Source organism: Ursus americanus, chromosome 24 (assembly GCF_024610735.1).
Source record: "Ursus americanus isolate L20-20 chromosome 24, mUrsAme1.1.p, whole genome shotgun sequence".
NCBI lineage: Eukaryota > Metazoa > Chordata > Mammalia > Carnivora > Ursidae > Ursus > Ursus americanus.
In genome coordinates, this window is record NC_142150.1 from 31,340,615 (window position 1) to 31,359,480 (window position 18,866).

Sequence of the window (18,866 nt, forward strand, 5' to 3'; positions counted from 1 at the left end):
CAAGTCCAGAAATTATATCAAATAAGATAAATTAGGTTCCTGACTGTACCACCTGACATCTATATGGCACTTTTAAAGTTTTTTGACCAAGCTATTTCCATATATATATATAATTTTTTTTTTAAACCTCTGGAACAACAGTGTGGGTAGAAACCCACCATCCCTGCTACAGAAATGAAAAAATTGAGGCTCAACAACAAGTCATATTATCTGACCAACTCAAAGTTAAATAGTAACCCAAACTCAAACCCAGTTCTTGCTGCTGTCAGCCCCTTCTCATTCTCAGTGGTTAACGATACTTAACCCTCCCAACCCCAGAAGAGAAGCCAACATACCAAAACACTTGCTCAGGTTTGTCTGCTTGTCTATGAAAACCTTGGCAGACACGACATTCCCAAAGGGCATAAACATCTGCAGCAGGTCCTGATCTCCAAACTCCTGGGGCAGGTGGTAGATGAACAGGTTGGCTCCCTCTGGACCTTCAAAATACCCATTGATGGAAAAGGCATCAGTGTCAAGCTTACCCTCTACTCCCCCCCCCCCCGCCCCCACCACTGTTTCTCATTTCCACCTGTGTTAAAACTGTCTGTATCCCGGGGCACCTGGTGGCTTAGTCAGTTAAGCAGTCAACTCTTGATTTCAGCTCAGGTCATGATCTCAGGATCCTGGGATTGAGCTCCGCAATGAGCTTTGCAGGGAGTCTGGTTAAGGATTCCCTCCCTCTGCCCTTCCTTCTGCTCCGCCTCTCTCCCCCTCGCTCTCAAATAAATAAATCTTAAAAAACAAAAAACAGAACCTGTCTGTGTCCTAACAAACAGATTCATTTGGAGAACTAAAGATTCTCCAAATACAAACCAGGAAACTGAAGAGCAATCACTGAAACAGACTCCTTCCCACTGAGGGTATCAGAATTCAACCTTGTGGGAGGAGTGAGTGCAGGGACAATAAAGTAGGCAGACTCTTGTGTGGTGCAATAAAACCGGAGACTAAAGGCTTGTACAGAAACACAGAAAAGGAGGTAGAAAGAGACTACTAACAAAACAGGTTTCAAAACTGTGCTAGAAACTACTGGGACAGCAAAGAGACTGGCAGTTGCAAGGCAGGAGGTGGGGGGAGGGAATGACTACAAAGGGACATGAGGGAATTTCCGGGGGTGATGGAAACATTCTCTACCTGTGAACGTGGTTACATGACTGTATGCGTTCATTAAAGCTCACAGAGCTATATAGTCCCAAAAGGGTGAATTTTACCATTATGTAAACTGCACCTCAATAAAAGAAATTACATTTTATTTTTTTTTTTTTTTAAAGATTTTATTTTATTTATTCGACAGAGATAGAGACAGCCAGCGAGAGAGGGAACACAAGCAGGGGGAGTGGGAGAGAAAGAAGCAGGCTCATAGCAGAAGAGCCTGATGTGGGGCTCAATCCCATAATGCCGGGATCACGCCCTGAGCCGAAGGCAGACGCTTAACCGCTGTGCCACCCAGGCGCCCCAAGAAATTACATTTTAAAAAGTGCCTATGATTAACACTGAGCTCAAAAATAGAATATGCTTTCCTTTTCTAACCACTTATGCTCAATGACTTTCTAACCAAAGCAGCCTTATTACAATTAAAGTCCAGCCATTTTCCAGCCACCCAGCCTCCCTGCTGTTGCCAAACATATGACAGAACAGTGCTGCCTCAGGGCCTTTGCACCTGGTGTTCCTCTGCCCCCATTACTCTCCCTCCTCTAGATATATGCATCGCTTCCTTACTTCCTCCGGATTCTGCTTAAATGTCAAATTAGAGACCTCTAACCATTCTAAACAAAATGCTGTGCCTCCGGCATACTCCATCCCTCTTTCCCATTCATCAGTCTTTGGAGCACCATGTGAAACATCTGATGCTTTTCCTGCTTTATTGTCTGTCTCCTCAGTTCGTTCAGCTCCCCCACTACCGCATCCTAGGGCACAGAAGCGTCTTGATTCAGAGCAGGTGACGACGCACTACACCAGGAATCCTCGTTGCCATGGCAAGAGAAGATACATGTCTTTCCCCCACATTAGTGCTTAAGCCGTGCAGCTTCTGGCTACAGAAATCCAGTCAACTACAAGAACAGAGGTGTCAACAGGACTCTGTATTCATACAAACCACTGTCAGGCCTCCGTCTGCCTAGAAAGTCGCTCCTGAATTTAGTATCATTTATGTCAAAGCAAACACTTCCCAATTCACCAATACATGAGCCGTAACTCTTTCTGTCCCGACACCTTCAGTGTGTCCTCAATTAGGAAAAACAGAGATTAGAAAATGAGGAAAATGCCAAACAAGAAGGCTTAAAAGGGACACCCAGACAGAAAATATCCTCTGACAGATTTGTAATCCACAAAGATGACTTCCTAACAACAACAAAAAAGACTATGAAATGCTGTCACACAGTAAGGTCAGTATGTTTCTTCATCTAAACCTGCAGCCTCATCACAGGAGGGCAAACATAGGTTCTGATCTGAGCCACATCCAGAGAACGTTCCAAAAGCAGAGTACAGTTTACAGAGCTTATCAGTCTACCTTTGACACTGCCAAAGGGAATCGCTCTGACTGCTTGAATGGTCCTCCTGGCCTTTGCCCTGCCTTCATCTCTGTGGCGGGTAGTGTAATCTCCCCCCCCGCCCCCGGCCTCCACCCCGAACTGCAGTCTCCCTTCTCTACTCACCTTCCTTCTGGCTTCCTGCAGCACCGATACTCTGCTGTGTCAACAGGTTCTGGTTGTACAGAGTGGGGAGTGCTGCAGCAGCGTACTGCTGGATTCCCGAGTAGGCCTGCGTCAGGGCCTCCATGGTGCTCCCGGTGCCGTTGGAAAGGCCACTGCTCCCCAGGCCACCATTTAATGCAGCCATCCCTTGGTGGTGGGGAAGAGCAGGGTTAACACATTGCAAAGACTCCAGTGGCACCAAAAAGAAACTCCAAAGTTCTCCCTTTTCTTCCTCTCTCTCTCTCTCTCCCTCTCTCTCTCTCTCTCAGCTCCGCCCTGAGGAGGACCACCAATCTGACTGGTCAGATCTCAGGACACTCCCCAGGCCGCATCCCTCATGGGAACATGAAAAAATGCCACACCCACGTGTGGCTCTCCCCATTCTCTTTTCTCAACCCCTGCAAGAAGTGATACCACTTACACATGACCTGCTCCATTTTCTCTTTGACTTTTCTGCCACCTTCCCACACAAGAGTTGGAATGCAGTAAGATAAGCATCCCAGGTTTGGGTGCTAAAAGGAGTGTGTGTTCTAGGACAAGATGTGGGTAAACCCTATCGTCAAAACAGCAGCGAATATTTATTTGAATACATTCTCCATGCCTGACGCTGTACTAAGCCATGTGCTCAGCACTTTACCTATGTTCTCATTTACTTAACAACCCTCAAAGTGTTCTTTTCCCACTTCGCAGATGAGAAAATGACCTTAGAAAGGTGGTATTACGTTACAGCTAGTTAAGGGGCAGAGGTGGGATTTAACTCAGGTCTGACTTGAAATCTTGTGATTATTTCTAATTTTACCAGGCCACCCTGTTCGTTCTAATGGTGACCTACCAGGATTGTTTAAAATGTGCTACCTGCACAACGAATGGCCTGATGACATCCAGGGGCTGTCCCTCACCTGCCAAAGAGCTGACATTGAGGCCCGCCGTTGCTCCAGCTAATGTCTGCAGGGCTCCAAGGGAGGCGATGGGGTTGACAGAGCTGCTGCTGCTAGAGCTCGGTGAGGACCCTGTGATCAGAAACCTGGGTGTTAAACTCGAGCCAACACTTGCTTCGCGCGTCAACGAGAACCAAAGCACAAGACTGATACTAAAGTATTCTCTTCATAAAGAGGTTTTCAGTTACTGATTTCAATAACTGTCACAACAGGACATAAAGTCAAATGACAGCTGTAACAAACTAAAAATTACGAGATTACTTTTAAGTCAGAAAATGACATGTGAAAATTAATTGTTCATAGTCTGACCCCTTTGGAAATAGATGTTAACTACTCTCCAGAATGATAGACCCCTCTCTGGGGATTCTGCCCAAGGCACACAAGGGCATGTTAGTTCCAGCGGCACACTTACCTGAACTGGTGAGTACGCTGAGGGGACTGCTGGATGTAGTGAGAGCATTGGTACCACTTGGTGTGTTCTGAGCTGCACTAGCTGCAGCGGCTAGAGCAGCCAAATTCTGTAACTGCATTGCATTTAACCCTGCAATATCCAAAGCAAGAGATCAGCCGGCACATAAGGGTTCCTTGTATCCGTTCCAGCAATGACAGCACACACTGGTGAAGGCTGGTCCCAAAGAGGAACTATTCTAGATAAGCCTTACAAGCAACACTACAAAGCTCTAAAAAGACTCAGGTATCACTCAACGCATTAAGAACCTTGACATCATTTCCTCCAGAGAAGACATATCCAATCCAGTAGCATGCCACCCCAAGTGAATATTCATAACAGGGACTGGTAATCAGGAAACCAAGCGAGGGTAAGGTCTGTGGTCTACCACAAAGCCAGGTGTCCAAGAGAACAAACGACAAAACTTGTGGCACAAAATGGAACTGCATCTAAGCCCCTCACTCATACTTTATAGGGGATTTGCTCTTTCCGATGGAGGTGGACAGACAGAAAATGCAGCAGGATCCAGGTGGCCAAGGGGGTAATGACACAGGAGGATGCACGTGAGGAAAGCAACAGGAGAAAGACTAAAGAAAAACCACCACTTGAAGAGCAGATTATTCATCAGAAGGAGAAGAGAAAAACACCGAGGGAAAAAAACCTCCAAGCAACAGTTAAAAGGAGCAAGAAATCTGAACTGCACTGACACTGTGTTGCAGACCATTTACTAGATGATATAAAAGCACACGGCTGGTGGTGGTTGGGAGGAAGAGTTAGCAAGAATAAAAACTAAACTACAACACAGATTTACAATCTAGCAAATTTCCAAAAACAGAGCAAACTCCAAGTCCCTGAGACAAAGTGAACCACTATCAGGATTTCTCAAACAGCAAAACGCAGTCCACCTAAGACTACCCCTTTCTCAACTGCACTTGCAGAGCCTTAGTCCATTGCAGAAGGGGCAGGGGGCTCTGGAAATGCTTCACTCCCCACCTCCACTAACTTGTCTGACAGCCCCACCTTCAAGTTTGTCTGTGGAGCCCCAGTTTGTCATAACTCAGGTATCTGTCAATTAAGTTTTCCATGCACGTTAATAGCAACAAGGGTAACTCATCTAAGAAATAACATGTATAAGACACAGAGGTAAACTAACTGTTTGGTTCTAGCAGTTTCTGGGTAAGCCATTTGCATGGATGCCTTCTTAGGCTTCAAAGAGTCACTGGAAGTCACTTTATTAGGGAAAACAAGAGTTCCTGCAATTTTCTCCTTATCAGAATGGCCTCAGATAGTCGTGCTAACAGCTCTTCTCCACCTTCCTCCTCAACAGAGACTTAAAGGGGTGGGGAGCATCAGACAACCCCAGAGCAATCTTGTATCAGCAACTAGAAGAGCCACCTTCCAGAGACAAGGCAGGTGAGTCCTGGGATGTTCATCTTACGTTAGGTTTATGTAATGAGCGGGAAAACATCTGTTTTCCGTACAAACGGTGCAAAACTCTCAGACTGTTGTTAGCTGGGTCTGGTGGCCTGCTTGCCGCTGCTCCTCCACAGCAGCGAAACACTTACCTCCCATTGGGTGGAGGCTGCTCAGGGTGTTGAGGTTCCCAGAGGAGGCAGTCTGCTGAAGGAGCTGCAAATAAAGCTAGACATTACACCAAAAAACAGAACAAGAGTGAGAGTGAGGGCTGGTTCTGCATCTGGGATAACTCTACAGCACAGCAAAGCGAGAGTGCAGAGGCCCCCAGAGAGAAGAGAGTTGAAGACAAGAACCCAAGCCAACACAACAGAAACATGAGGCTGCTGACAGCACAGGACAGTACGACACAGCTAAAGCCCTGGCCCAGAAGACAGCTACATTCACTGAGTACTGAGCCAGGCTCAAGTCCCTGGGCAACAGAAGGCAGCACAGCAGAGGACAGGAGGAGAGCAGAGAACTAAGCTCAACTCAAGCAGCTATGCAATCCACTGCAATGAGCGTCCGCACATGGATGACCGCCACTTCTAGTTCCTCTCTCCCAAGTTCTCCTTAGTCTGGGCCACACATCTTATTTTGCAGATTGTTTCCATCTATATACCCAATTTCTACTTCACACAACTATTTTAAATATCAACTGTAACCATTTCAGGGTATTTCTTGGAGTCATTCTTTGCTGGTCACAATGGACCCATGACTAATCAGTCTTTCCACGCTCTCCAAACATCCACCCAGCCCCATTTATCTCCTCCCCCGCAAATTGGTCTCCACTGCTGCAGATGACCAAATGATTGACACAGACTGACAGATCAGTCCAGTGTATAGTCTCTCTCAATCGTTGTCCCCTAACAAATAAAACAAGAGGGCCTGTCCATGAGCTTACAGATCTTCGGGACCTTATTCTCTATCTTAACATACAGCAACCTTTGTCTAACGAACCTGCTGAAAACCTTTGCTCCATTCAAAGCCAATCACTTTTCCTATGGACAACTGATACTCTTGTTTCTGGATCCTTTATTCAACCTGTTGCTCATTCCCATAAACACCTGACCTGGTTCCTCTGTCAACATAAACCCCTTTAGTCCACACAGGTTTCAGGAGGCCCACAAACCTCTGATATAGAATGAAGAAAATGTGCATGCACATAATTTTTATCAACCTCTCAGAGGGGTCCACACCCCACAAAAATTAAGAACCACTGCTCTAGTCCAAAAGAGATCAGGTTCAAAGTCCTCCTATTCCAGAAAGAACCTCCTAATTAATGATAATATACCATTTATACACCCACGTCTTTATTTTTATCTGAAATACCTTGGGCAATGTGCTCCGTTCCAACTGGTGGACTGTGCATACTGTACTTGGCACCTTCATCCTCCCTAAGTGCGAACAGCTCTGAGAGCAGGGATCATGTCTAACTAAAACAGACCAGAGCTCTCAACAAGTACCATCATGCACTGCTGGATACAGCAATGGCAATAAAAACGGGAGTCTTCTCTAAAAAGAGCTTCAAAACTCTCTAAGAAAAGCAAATACATATCATGGAAATCATTTTCAACATATTATCATTTTGGCAAAAGACTAAAATAAAATCTCTCCGAATTTTCTGAACTTAAAAGCAACGTTCTAGCACTAAGAAACAATTTAATCTGTTGAGATATACGAACCATCTACATTTTTTTAAATGGTGTGTGATGATCTTTTTTTAAGATTTTATTTGAGAGAGAATGAGAGAGAGAGAGCATGAGAGGGGGAAGGGTCAGAGGGAAAAGCATACTCCCCGCTGAGCAGGGTGCCCAATGCAGGACTCAGTCCTGGGACTCCAGCATCATGACCTGAGCCAAAGGCAGACACTTAACCAACTGAGCCACCCAGGCACCCTCCCATCTACACTTTTTGAGACTTCAGAGAAATACTAGCTGGAAAACTGGGATTTCTTCTAATGTTTTAGAAATGTGAAGACCATATCTGGCATCAAATTAGCCAAAACTCAGTATTGAGGGACAGAAATCATTGCCTTTCTTCTGTTTCTGTATGGAATAATGTTTTAAAGGATAAGGAGTGAAAGACTATAATTACCCTTCTGTGTATATTTTTGGGACTGTCCATACAAATCTAAGGTTTCACCACTGATTTTCCTTCAGTGATAGCTTCACAGATGAGATAGTTTTAAGTGTGTTGTGCTGTCTATTTTTCTAAGGGTTAAAGCAGTGATGATCCCTTGTAACATATATTATAGATCTAGTAAATCTAAATAACAAACCGGAGCCTTTGGACTACATGACTCAAACTCAACAAAAGAGAGCTCAAATTAAAGGATCTATCTATTTACAATGCAGTAAACTCAAATATACACCTGTAATACTCATTCAATAATGTCCATGTCAACATCTTGACCTCTCAGTCGGTGGAAAGAAACATTTATTATACTCTTCAGGGAAGACCCAAATAAGTATTTTAAAGATGCCCTCTACATCTGGGAGAAAGAACTACAGAGAAAGATATTTGGTAGTTAAGATTCCCTCAAGATTTTCTTTTCAAAAAACTAAAGGGACAGGGATGTATATATGAGATATTGCTAAATCTTTATATCAGGGAATCAGGATTTCACTTTAATAGTAGTGGAAGTCTCAAGCTATAACCCAAGATGTGTGATGCGAAAAGAGAGAGAGAGAAAGAGAGAGAGAGAAAGAAAGAGAGATGGTGACACAGATATACTAACATAACTTAAAGAATATTGCACTGCCTGAAGTTTCATGAAAAAATTGGACATGTTAAAGTCGTAAATGCCATTGTATCTATTAGCTAGGGACAGCACAAGAAGAAACAGCTGGGAGCTTGCACAGTCTGCACAAAGCAAACCACAAAGACTCACTGCTAAATATTGGGGTCCAAGAGTATTTAGACCAGCAAGGTTTCCCCACACAGATGCTGCGCTGATTTGCTGCATCTGCTGCTGGAGCTGCTGGGCCATTCTCTTCTGTTCTTTGTCCTTCTGCGTATCAGCAAATTTTACCACCATGGGAGATGAGCAACCCTATGAAAACACCAAAGCCAAAGGGTCAAATTCCTCCTTCCATGTGAAGGAAAAAAATCCTCCTTTGTAGCGACACACAGGATGCATTCTAATTTCATTCACTGCCAAATGACTCTCTTCCTGATAGACACAAGTGGCGAAAGACAAATTTAAAAGGGCTACTTCTAATATGTTAATTTCAAAGAGAACATCATTTTTTAACTTTAAGATGTTTAGCCTGCTTGACCTTTAGGGCAATCAGATGCTGTACATGCTGCAGAACTTTGATGGCCAACTGTCCTAGTACTCTCAGGCTAAGCAACTTTCCCTCTCATTCATCTGCTCCCTACCTCCATGGTCTGTGCTTGGTGCATTGCCTTGATAGCCGTCTGTGCCATGGCTCTTGTTGTAAAAGTCACAAATGCACAACCTGGTAAGAGAAGTGTCAATAACTCATTCATTCATTTGCTTATTAATTAGCTGACAGACATTTACTGAGCACCTACTATGTGCCAAGTACTATGCTAACAATACAGTTATGGTTCCTGCCTTCAGGGGGTTTAAGATCTAGTGGAGGAGACAGATACATCACAACAGTGTTAAGTGCTTTCATGAAAAACCAGGGAAGCACAATAGGAAAGAAAGTACTTGATGAAGGGATAAAGGAGGAATCACAATGCTCTAGTTCCTCTTGAGAGGAAAGTGTTCCATTTTGGCATTAAGGACCTCTCCAAGCACAAAAATAGACAATTTTAACCCATGAAACTGAAGTGCAGAATGTAGACTCCTTAGGGGGTTGGGACAATTCTAATGGAATCAATTGCTAGGAGGAGCCGTGATGGGACCTAGATTTCAACACCAAGCCCAACCTCTCCATCATGACAAGGCCATGTTGGCTAGGGATCACTGGTTTCCACTGGTCCAACTAAAAGAGACTCCAAATTTAAGTCTCTTTAAAAGCTAAAAATGCACCCACCTCGGCTCAGGCCATCAGGTCCCCGTAATATCCGGCATTCTTCAATCTGTCCAAATGAAGAGAACATGACTCGGATGTCATTTTCAGTGCACTTCTTGGAAATCATACCAATGAACAGCTTCCTGTCTTCCACTGCTAAGAGAGTAAAACACAAAAGGCTTGAACATTACTACTACAAGAGGCAGTGCAGCGCAGACTCTGGAGTCAGACTGTCTATGTTTGAATCCTGGCTCTACGCCTCTATACCATATTACTTGGATTCTAAGATAAACATTTTTTTCATCATTTAGCACCTCCTCTTATAAGCAGTTGTACCTTACAACTAAAATTGGAAGCATTTAGATGACATACAGCAGTTTTGTGATCTTGTGAAAGTTACTTAACCATCCCATGATTGTCACCTCTGATTAACAGGGATAACCGTGTTTATCTCAAAGGTAGCTGTAGGTATTAAATGCAAAGCACTCAGCATCTTGCACTTAGTGAAGTTTGTTCTTACTAGCAGTACTAGTGTACCAAAGGACAAGTTTTCACACGTAACTGATATGACAAGAGAAACAAAACACACCTTTCAGTGAGTTTAACTGTCACTTTCCTTTTCTGATTATTCTCCTGAGGACGAAGTTCTCCTTCTTAACTTGTCCATCCCCCCACCCCCATTTCTGTCCATAAGAAATTATATTGATCAAAGACATCCCAGTTTACTCGAAAATATTCTTACACTGTTTACCTGTCAACTCCATTTATCTCATTATTTACCATATTTAAAGAAAAAAAATTTTTTCTTTTTTTAAGATTTTACTGAGGGGCACCTGGGTAGCTCAGTCGGTGAAGCGTCTGCCTTCAACTCAGGTCATGATCCCAGGGTCCTGGGATCAAGCCCCACATCGGGCTCCCTGCTCAGCGCACAGTCTGCTTCTCCCTCTCCTCCTGTCCCTCCCCCCGCTCATGCTGTTTCTTTCTCTCCCCCCCAACATATTAGAATCTTTAAAAAGATTTTATTTATTTGAGAGAGAGAGAGGGAGAGCACAAGCAAGCACAGAGGGACAGTGAAAGGGAGAAGCAGACGCCCCAGTGAGCAAGGAGTCAGACGCGGGGCTCGATCCCAGAATCCTGAGATCATGACCTGAGCAGAAGGCAGACGCTTAACGAGCTGAGCCATCCAGGTGCCCCGAAAAAAAAAAATTAGATGACAGATTACTTAGTGCACTAGACTACTATTTATATCATACTCAAAATGGCTTAGACTTGAAACCATAAAACCGAAAAGACCTAAAACCACAGAACTCCTAAAAACATAGGTAGTAAAGCTCCTTAATATGGATCTTACAGATGATTTTTGGATCTGACTACAAAAACAAAGACATCAAAAGCAAAAAAACAAGTGGGCTACCTCAAACTAAAAAGCTTGTACAAAGAAAACCACCAACAAAATGCAAAAGCAACCTACTGAATAGGAGAAAATATTTGTAAATCGTGTATCTGATTTGCAGGTTAATATCTAAAATATATAAAGAAGTCATGTAACTCAACAGCAAATGAAACAAAACACCTGGTTAAAAAATAGGCAGATGATCTGAACATATTCTTCCAAAGACATACAGATGGCTATCAGGCGTATGAAAAGATGCTCAACATCACTAATTAGCAGGGAAATGGAAATCAAAACCACAATGAGGTTATCACCTCACACCTGTCAGAATGGCTATAATAAAAAAGACAAGAAATAACAAGAGTTGGTGAGAATGTGAAGAGAGCCCTTGTGTACTACTGGTGGGAATATAAAATGGTTGCAGCCACTGTAAAAAATAATACAGAGGTTCCTCAAAAAATTAAAGAGAGAGCTAACCATATGATCCAGCAATTCCACTTCTGGGTATTTATCTGAAGAAAATGAGAACACTAACTCCAAAAGCTGCACACCCAAGGCGCTGGCTGGCTGAGTCAGTGGAGCATGCAACTCTCAATCTTGGGGTTGTGAGTTCGAGTCCCACATTGGACGTAGAGATTACATAAAAATAAAATCGTAAAAAAAAAAAAAAAAAAAGCTGCACACACATGTTCACTGCAGCTTTATTTTCAACAGCCAAGAGATGGAAACCACCTAAGTGTCTACTGACAGATGAATGGATAAAGAAGATGTGAGGTACACACATACACACACCCCAGATATTATTCAACCATAAAAAAGAATGGAATCTTGCCATTTGTGACAACAGAGATGGACGCTGAGGGCATTATGCTAAGCAAAGTAAGTCACATAGAGAAAGATACTATATGATCTCACTCGTATGTAAAACCTTAAAAAAAAAAGAAAAGAAAAGAAAAGAGAAGAGGAGAAAAGAAAAGAAAAAGAAACAAACACCACCCCCCACACACAAATTCACAGACGTACAGAACCGGACTGGTGGTTGCCAGAGGTCAGGCATAAGGGAGTGGACAAAAAGGACGAAAAGGATCAAAAGGTGCAAACTTCCCATTATAAAATAATTTAGCACGGTGACTACAGTTAATAGTACTATACTGCATATTTAAAAGTTGCTTAGAAAGTAGATCTTAAAAATTCTCATCAAAAGAAAAACATTTTTAGGGGCACCTGGGTGGCACAGCGGTTAAGCGTCTGCCTTCAGCTCAGGGCGTGATCCCGGCATTATGGGATCGAGCCCCACATCAGGCTCTTCTGCTATGAGCCTGCTTCTTCCTCTCCCGCTCCCCCTGTTTGTGTTCCCTCTCTCGCTGGCTGTCTCTAGCTCTGTCAAATAAATAAATAAAATCTTTAAAAAAAAAAAAAAAGAAAAGAAAAACATTTTTAGAACTTTGTACGGTGACAGATACTAGGGTGATCATTTCTAATATATACAAGTACTGACTCATGATGTTGCACACCTGAGACAAATTTAATATTTTGTCATTTAGATGTCAGTTAAAAACAACACAAAAACAAACGATTGCTTAAAGCAAATACAATCCAGATGCCATCAGAACGAACAGTAAACTAGAAGAAACCTTGTAAGGGGAGGGTTTTACACACTTGCTTACCATTGTTCTTCTCACTGTCGGCAGGTTTCATCTGTATAGGATGATGCATCTGAAAAGGAAAACATGTATTTTATCACGGGACACACTGAAAGCATTCAGAAATATAAGTGAGGCCTCTAAAGGAAATACTGAAACTAGAGCCTTAAGAGTACTCTCTGACCTTATGTCTGCCTCATGATCATTTCTTCCCAAAATATCAAAATAGACAGAATGTGCATCAAGAAGGCAAAATTCTCTTGGCTAAGAAAGAATAAACCACTTTCAGCCTACCTTCTCTGAAACGTTCCCTTTTGTCCTGCTTTATCAATCCCTGTGGCAGTCACCTTTTCCCCCAAATCGTCTTCAGGGTGTGCCTGACATGTGTAAGTATGTTCCATATGTCAAAACCACCACAGTTCCACTTACTAGTAGGAGCTTTCTTACCCCTGGGAGGACCTTCATGTTGTGAAGAGCATTCTGCGCTTCTAATGCAGCTTTGCGGGTGTAAAACGTAACAAAACAGCACCCTGCAATAAACAAAAGTTCACCAAATCAAACCAGTCCTTTGAAAGCAGATAATTCCTAGAGGACTCCCGCCTCCATGGACATACTGGAACTTCAAAGAGAAGGCTAGGTTTATTAAAATTAGCAACCCCCCTCCTGAGAGAGAGAGAGAGAGAGAGAGAGAGAGAGAGAAAAGGAGGCGAGACAATGAGAGAGAGAAAAGCAGAAAAAAAACCTTACTTTACTTTCTATGCATTTGCTTTATTGTTATAGTCTCTGAGTTCTACTAAAATTCTTTAGCTGCTCCTCTAACTTCTCTAGGAAAGATGACTTCCCTTACAAATGTCATGGTACCATGCCATTCAACCCACCCTAGCTGGAGAACCGGTTGGTGTGCTGGGCAAGACACTCCGGAAACAAACAAAAGAGAGGGGCCCTGCACTCTTGCAGCTTGTAGTCTACCAGGAACTCATTCTTTCTCAGAATAAATCACTCCTTACATTGTAGCGAATTTCTACCATATGCCTCAAACATAATTACCTCTTATTAAATTATAAAATGACTAAAGAGCAAGAAACTCTTAGTATCTTTTTTGGACCCTCGGTTTTCATCAAATATAATTAAGCTTCTAACAGCACATGGCCCTGACTGAAGAGATCTGCAGATTTTGTGCTTTGTATCTTTATTAGGGAAATGAGGGGAGAAGTGTGTCTTGCAAATATGGGCTCCTAGTCCCATGAGATACAATATTGATTCCTTTCAAACTCACTGCAATTAAGATTCTAAATCACTGCATGTTACACCACCAGTCATTTTCAGAAACTATACTACTTTATATTTTTGGTTAACTATGCCACAAAAAGAAAATAATTTCTCTGCTTCTAGATCCTCTGTTATTAAGCTGGCTTCAAACATAACAATCCTACTTGCTCACATCCGCACTGGAAAACAGCTTCCACAGAAAATTATTCTGAAACAGGTTATTTGGAAAAGAATATTGTATGTGCGCGTACAGGGCAAAGCTAATGGCATTGCTTCCATAAAGCTTCTACTCTGGTAGGTGTTTCTGGAAGTAGCTCAGCCTTTCTTCCATTCATCTTGTAGGCTACAACAAACAGGTTACCTACAAACAGGTCCCTCCTGGTTGCTAAGCCATCCTGCAAGGCCTCTGTAACACTGACAGACATCACCGGTGCTGTGTGGACAGTGTTTTTCTTTCAGCTTAGTTTAGCCAAAATACCACAGAAAACCTTATGTGGTTGGTTGATTTCAACTCTGTCATTCCATTCCCAAGATCAAGAGACACTCACATTTAAAAAAAAAAAGAGAGAGAGAGAGACACACACACACACTCACGAGTCTGTCTCTTGAATTTAGAGCTCTCACAAAGGACCGCCTACGATCCAATTTACAAATTATCCTCATGATGTCACCTTAACTTTTTATTTTTATGCCATTAAATGTGTTTGGACTGGAAGATGTAACTACTATAAAAGGACATATTTCCTCCCTTTAGAATGTGACCAGAGGAGCATTCTGGCAATGAGAAACAGCAAGCACATGGCAGAAATTACCTATAAAACCCAAAGCCCTTACCTTTGCTCTGAGGAGGGTTTTGGCTCCTATCCCTTAGGACATTGATTTCATAGACAGCACCATACTGTTCAAAGAGTTCCCTCAAATCCTTCTCAGACCAGGTCCTCGGAACCTGGCCCACAAACATCTTGATAGCATCAAGATCCGGTTGATCTGGGTGGTCCAGGGTGCCGTTCATTTTCTTTGAGCTGCATGAAACAAAATACAGCTTCTATTATGTATTCATGGTGCTCTCCAGTGGGATGTTTCTTTCCTTTAAACATTTCAACTACATCCTGAAATAGTAGGGGGAAGAGTCTACTTCTCTTTACTACTGCCATTCAATATACCAGAGTTTCCTGGTCCTCCCCTTCACCCATAGCCATGACTTCCATTAGATCCCAAACTGAAGTCACATTCTGATTAGGACATCCTGGGTTTTAACCAAGGAACCAAGCATCATTCATTCCTTGTCTAGCATAAGAATTCTCAGAAGATGGGGCGCCTGGGTGGCACAGCGGTTAAGCGTCTGCCTTCGGCTCAGGGCGTGATCCCAGCGTTATGGGATCGAGCCCCACATCAGGCTCTTGCGCTATGAGCCTGCTTCTTCCTCTCCCACTCCCCCTGCTTGTGTTCTCTCTCTCGCCGGCTGTCTCTATCTCTGTCAAATAAATAAATAAAATCTTAAAAAAAAAAAAAAAAAGAATTCTCAGAAGAACTTAAGAGGAGGTAAAGTTTCTAATGCAAGTTTTCAAGCACAGTTAACAAAGCTTTTGAAAATGTACATAAAAATCACAAGGGACTATTGTTTATGGATAAAGATTCAGGACTCCCAATGTATACAATGACAAAGTTTTCTTTCAGTAGATGGTAGAACAGAAGACCTTGATTTCCAAGGCCTGAGCTAAGAGTGAAGCAATGTCGACCTGGGGCTCCTGGCTGGCTCAGTTAGTAGAGCATATGACTCTTGATCTCAGGGTTGTGAGTTTGAGCCCCACTTTGGTGGAGGGGAGGGTGGGAAGAGGGAAGAAGGCAAAAAAAGCTTTGCTTTTAAACTGTCACAATCCTATCACATCAAACTTGTAATGCTCCTACTTAATATCTTCATTTTTACCCCTCCCACTGCCAAGAATCTAGGGAGATTCCTTCCTGGACTACAAATGTCTCCACTCAGAATGAATCAAAGTCCTTCTCCTACCACTGCCCAAGATCTTACTCTTAGTATTCATCTCAACCACTAACAAATTCCAAATAGCTAGTATGGTTAACTTTTCTGTGAGTGTCTACTTAATCCAGAAATCACTTAATAATATTCAAATTTGCCATGTCCTAATATCAACACTAAATAAAATGCTATTTTTCTTGCGAGCACACGCACACAAGCTCAGGGGGAGAGGCAGAGGGAGGAGCATAGGAGAAATTCGAGCAGACTCTCCACTGAGCGTGGAGCCCGACTCAGGGCTCTATCCCACTACCCCAAGATCATGACCTGAGCGGAAATCAAGAGTCAGATGCTTAACAGACCGAGGCACCCAGGCACCCCGTTAACTCCTAAATTTCTTATAACCGAACACCACACATCACATTGCCTGAATCTAGCATTAAATATCAAAAGTGTAAGACAAATGACATATATAGACCAACTCTTGTCACGATGTCTATGAAGGTTTCCCATACTCTTTCAGGTTAGTCAGTCTCATCAGGGCTCAAGCAGTACTAAATTCCCACCTTCGTTATAGTATTTACCACCTTTCAGCATCATTTGGCTATATCTACCTCTCCCAACTAGACATAGCTCCTTGAAGGCAGAAACTGTTTTATTTGCTATTCATTCTTACAGCCACACCTGATACAGCACATGGTTCAAAGAAGCGCTGAGATGTGGTATCGGAGCAATTTCTTGTGTTTTTTTTTTTTTAAGATTTTATTTATTTGACAGAGATAGAGACAGCCAGCGAGAGAGGGAACACAAGCAGGGGGAGTGGGAGAGGAAGAAGCAGGCTCATAGCAGAGGAGCCTGATGTGGGGCTCGATCCCACAACGCCGGGATCACGCCCTGAGCCGAAGGCAGACGTTTAACCGCTGTGCCACCCAGGCGCCCCGCAATTTCTTGTTCTTAATAATTCCCCCTTTAATTTAAGCAACTAATCCTGATAAAAATGGATGTTGTGTACAAAGAGGGCTCACAAATTAAAAGAGCAGCTACTATCTTCTGTGATTATTTGATTCTCACAGGATCAATACCCTTTTTTTGACCAAGTGTTTTGAAACACATTGTTTTATTGGCTTTCCTTTACTAATTCAAAACCTCGTGCGGAAAGCTGCTGTAAAAACACACTTGCAGTTACTTTTAGAAGCTTAATCGCAATGTTCTAACAGAAATCATCCTACTCTGGTTAAAAAAAAAAAAAGCCCCATAACTAATGAACCAATGGTTGTCGCTCCCTACAACTTGCCTCCAAGTTTATTTACCAGCTTTAATATCATTTTATTAAAATGCTGCTGTCTTTAATCACATTTCTATTCTAGGGAGGGTTAACAGAGAACCCAAATGGTGCTCAGAATATGTTTACCTACAGGTAAAACCATCTATATGTTTACCTCTTTTAAAAAATAGTGGGGGTTTATCAATTCGTAATTACACTGGAGGCAACAGCTCTCAGTCTGTCCCTTCCTTCTGCATTTGTGTGCCATTTCTAAATTTTCTACATCACAGTTTAGTGCAAAAGCATAAGCACAGTCAATATATATGAATTACGGTTTATCCAAAAGTACAGTGGAGACTCGGCATTCTAGACAAATGCCCTCCCCTTCTCTCTTTACTCTCCAAATCCTTCTCCATTTCTTCATGTCCACCCACTCCATGAACCACCCTTTCCCCCATGTATACCAATTCATTAGCCAGAAGAATCCCCTAGACCAGTGCTATTCAAAGTGCCTAAGGACCAGGAGAAATCTTCAAACTTAACCCTTTAGAAACTTTTACAGCAAGTGAGCTAAGTAATTTTATATATATTCAATTGAGTTATAATAAAAAGATACAAACTCAAAATGCAAGCTTACGCCTTATTGTTTTCCTACTAAATTGTTTTTATTGTGGTTTCTAAGTTGGGTGGCAGCAGGCATAGAACACTGTCCTTCACCAATCTGAGAAGCACTTCTGGAGTGTAGCAAATTATCAGGCCAGGTTGAAGATGCCATGGACGTCCGGTAACTGGAGATTTTTCACTGACTTATTCTTTCCTCTAACAAATATTGGGCACTTAGTTATACAGGCCAGACACTGTGTGAAATGTGGTATATGTTAGTGAATAAGGAAAATGTGGGTATCAACTGTTACCGTGTCGGAGGAGAACAATGTTCCATCCTCAACCTTCCACACATAGTTCCAGTATGCATGCTGTCTTCAGTTAAAAGTCACCACTGCACGAAAAAGTCACCTGGGGACAAGGCTCTCAGTGTGATATGGCAAGGACCCCATGTCATCCATGGATGGCGTTTACTCTATGTATCACTAAAAGCACTCTCAAATGTGTGCCTTACCTCCCCATTGATGGAGAGGCTCTTCAGAGTCAGTGATCATAAATTATTGGTATTTATTATGCCTACTCAAGAACCCATGAATTAAGCAGCCCCATGGAGAAGTACCTATACTGTCCCTGTCATTCCCAAGAGGCAAGTCTATGGAAATTCTTATCCTCTGTGAAAGTACTGACCTGAGAGCAGGATGGAAGAGAGGAAAAGCAGGGCTCCCAGCAGTGAGGAAAGAAGAGCGATGAGGAAGCACCAAGTGTTAATTAAGGGAGAGGCACGGCACCAACCCACCTCTTTTTACATTTCTGCTTCTGGCAACAACTGGCAAATCATTAAAAATGAGAAATTATGAAAAATCAGGACCAGAGGCTGCCTTGTCTACCCTGATTCTTCATGGAACATGCCACAGGAAAATAAAACAAAGAACCAATTTGGAAGAAAGTCAGGAGAAAGAAAACAAAAAGCTTTATTTTCAAAGCACACATTTGTTCAGAATTCTTGAACCCTCTGTTCTTTCTCCTCTCTCTCTCTCTCAAAACTTCCTGGCCCCAGGCCCAGCTCAGGGGGGCAGAACTGACATTCTGTCCCTTTCTCCCATCCCTTGACGCCAGCTAACTAGACCAGGGGGTAGATCTTAACCCAACAAACTGATCTA

At 42.7% G+C, this 18,866-nt stretch overlaps 1 protein-coding gene across 19 annotated transcripts in view; it reads right to left on the reverse strand.

The window, feature by feature from the left end:
* The window catches only part of CELF1 (CUGBP Elav-like family member 1), a 73,600-nt gene that overhangs the window by 6,644 nt on the left and 48,090 nt on the right, over positions 1-18,866 (reverse strand). For 17 of the 19 annotated variants that reach the window (XM_045786651.2, XM_045786645.2, XM_045786647.2 and 14 more), the window contains 11 exons: positions 14,699-14,886; positions 13,043-13,125; positions 12,620-12,668; positions 9,581-9,715; positions 8,955-9,034; positions 8,464-8,625; positions 5,684-5,759; positions 4,083-4,211; positions 3,632-3,742; positions 2,694-2,879; positions 336-479 (listed from right to left, as the gene is read on the reverse strand). In XM_045786651.2, the coding sequence (XP_045642607.1) occupies positions 336-479; positions 2,694-2,879; positions 3,632-3,742; positions 4,083-4,211; positions 5,684-5,759; positions 8,464-8,625; positions 8,955-9,034; positions 9,581-9,715; positions 12,620-12,668; positions 13,043-13,125; positions 14,699-14,876 (1,333 nt within the window). In that variant the 5' untranslated portion in view covers positions 14,877-14,886. The remainder of the gene's footprint in view (positions 1-335; positions 480-2,693; positions 2,880-3,631; positions 3,743-4,082; positions 4,212-5,683; positions 5,760-8,463; positions 8,626-8,954; positions 9,035-9,580; positions 9,716-12,619; positions 12,669-13,042; positions 13,126-14,698; positions 14,887-18,866) is intronic. The other 2 variants (XM_045786644.2, XM_045786643.2) reach the window with 1 other exon arrangement.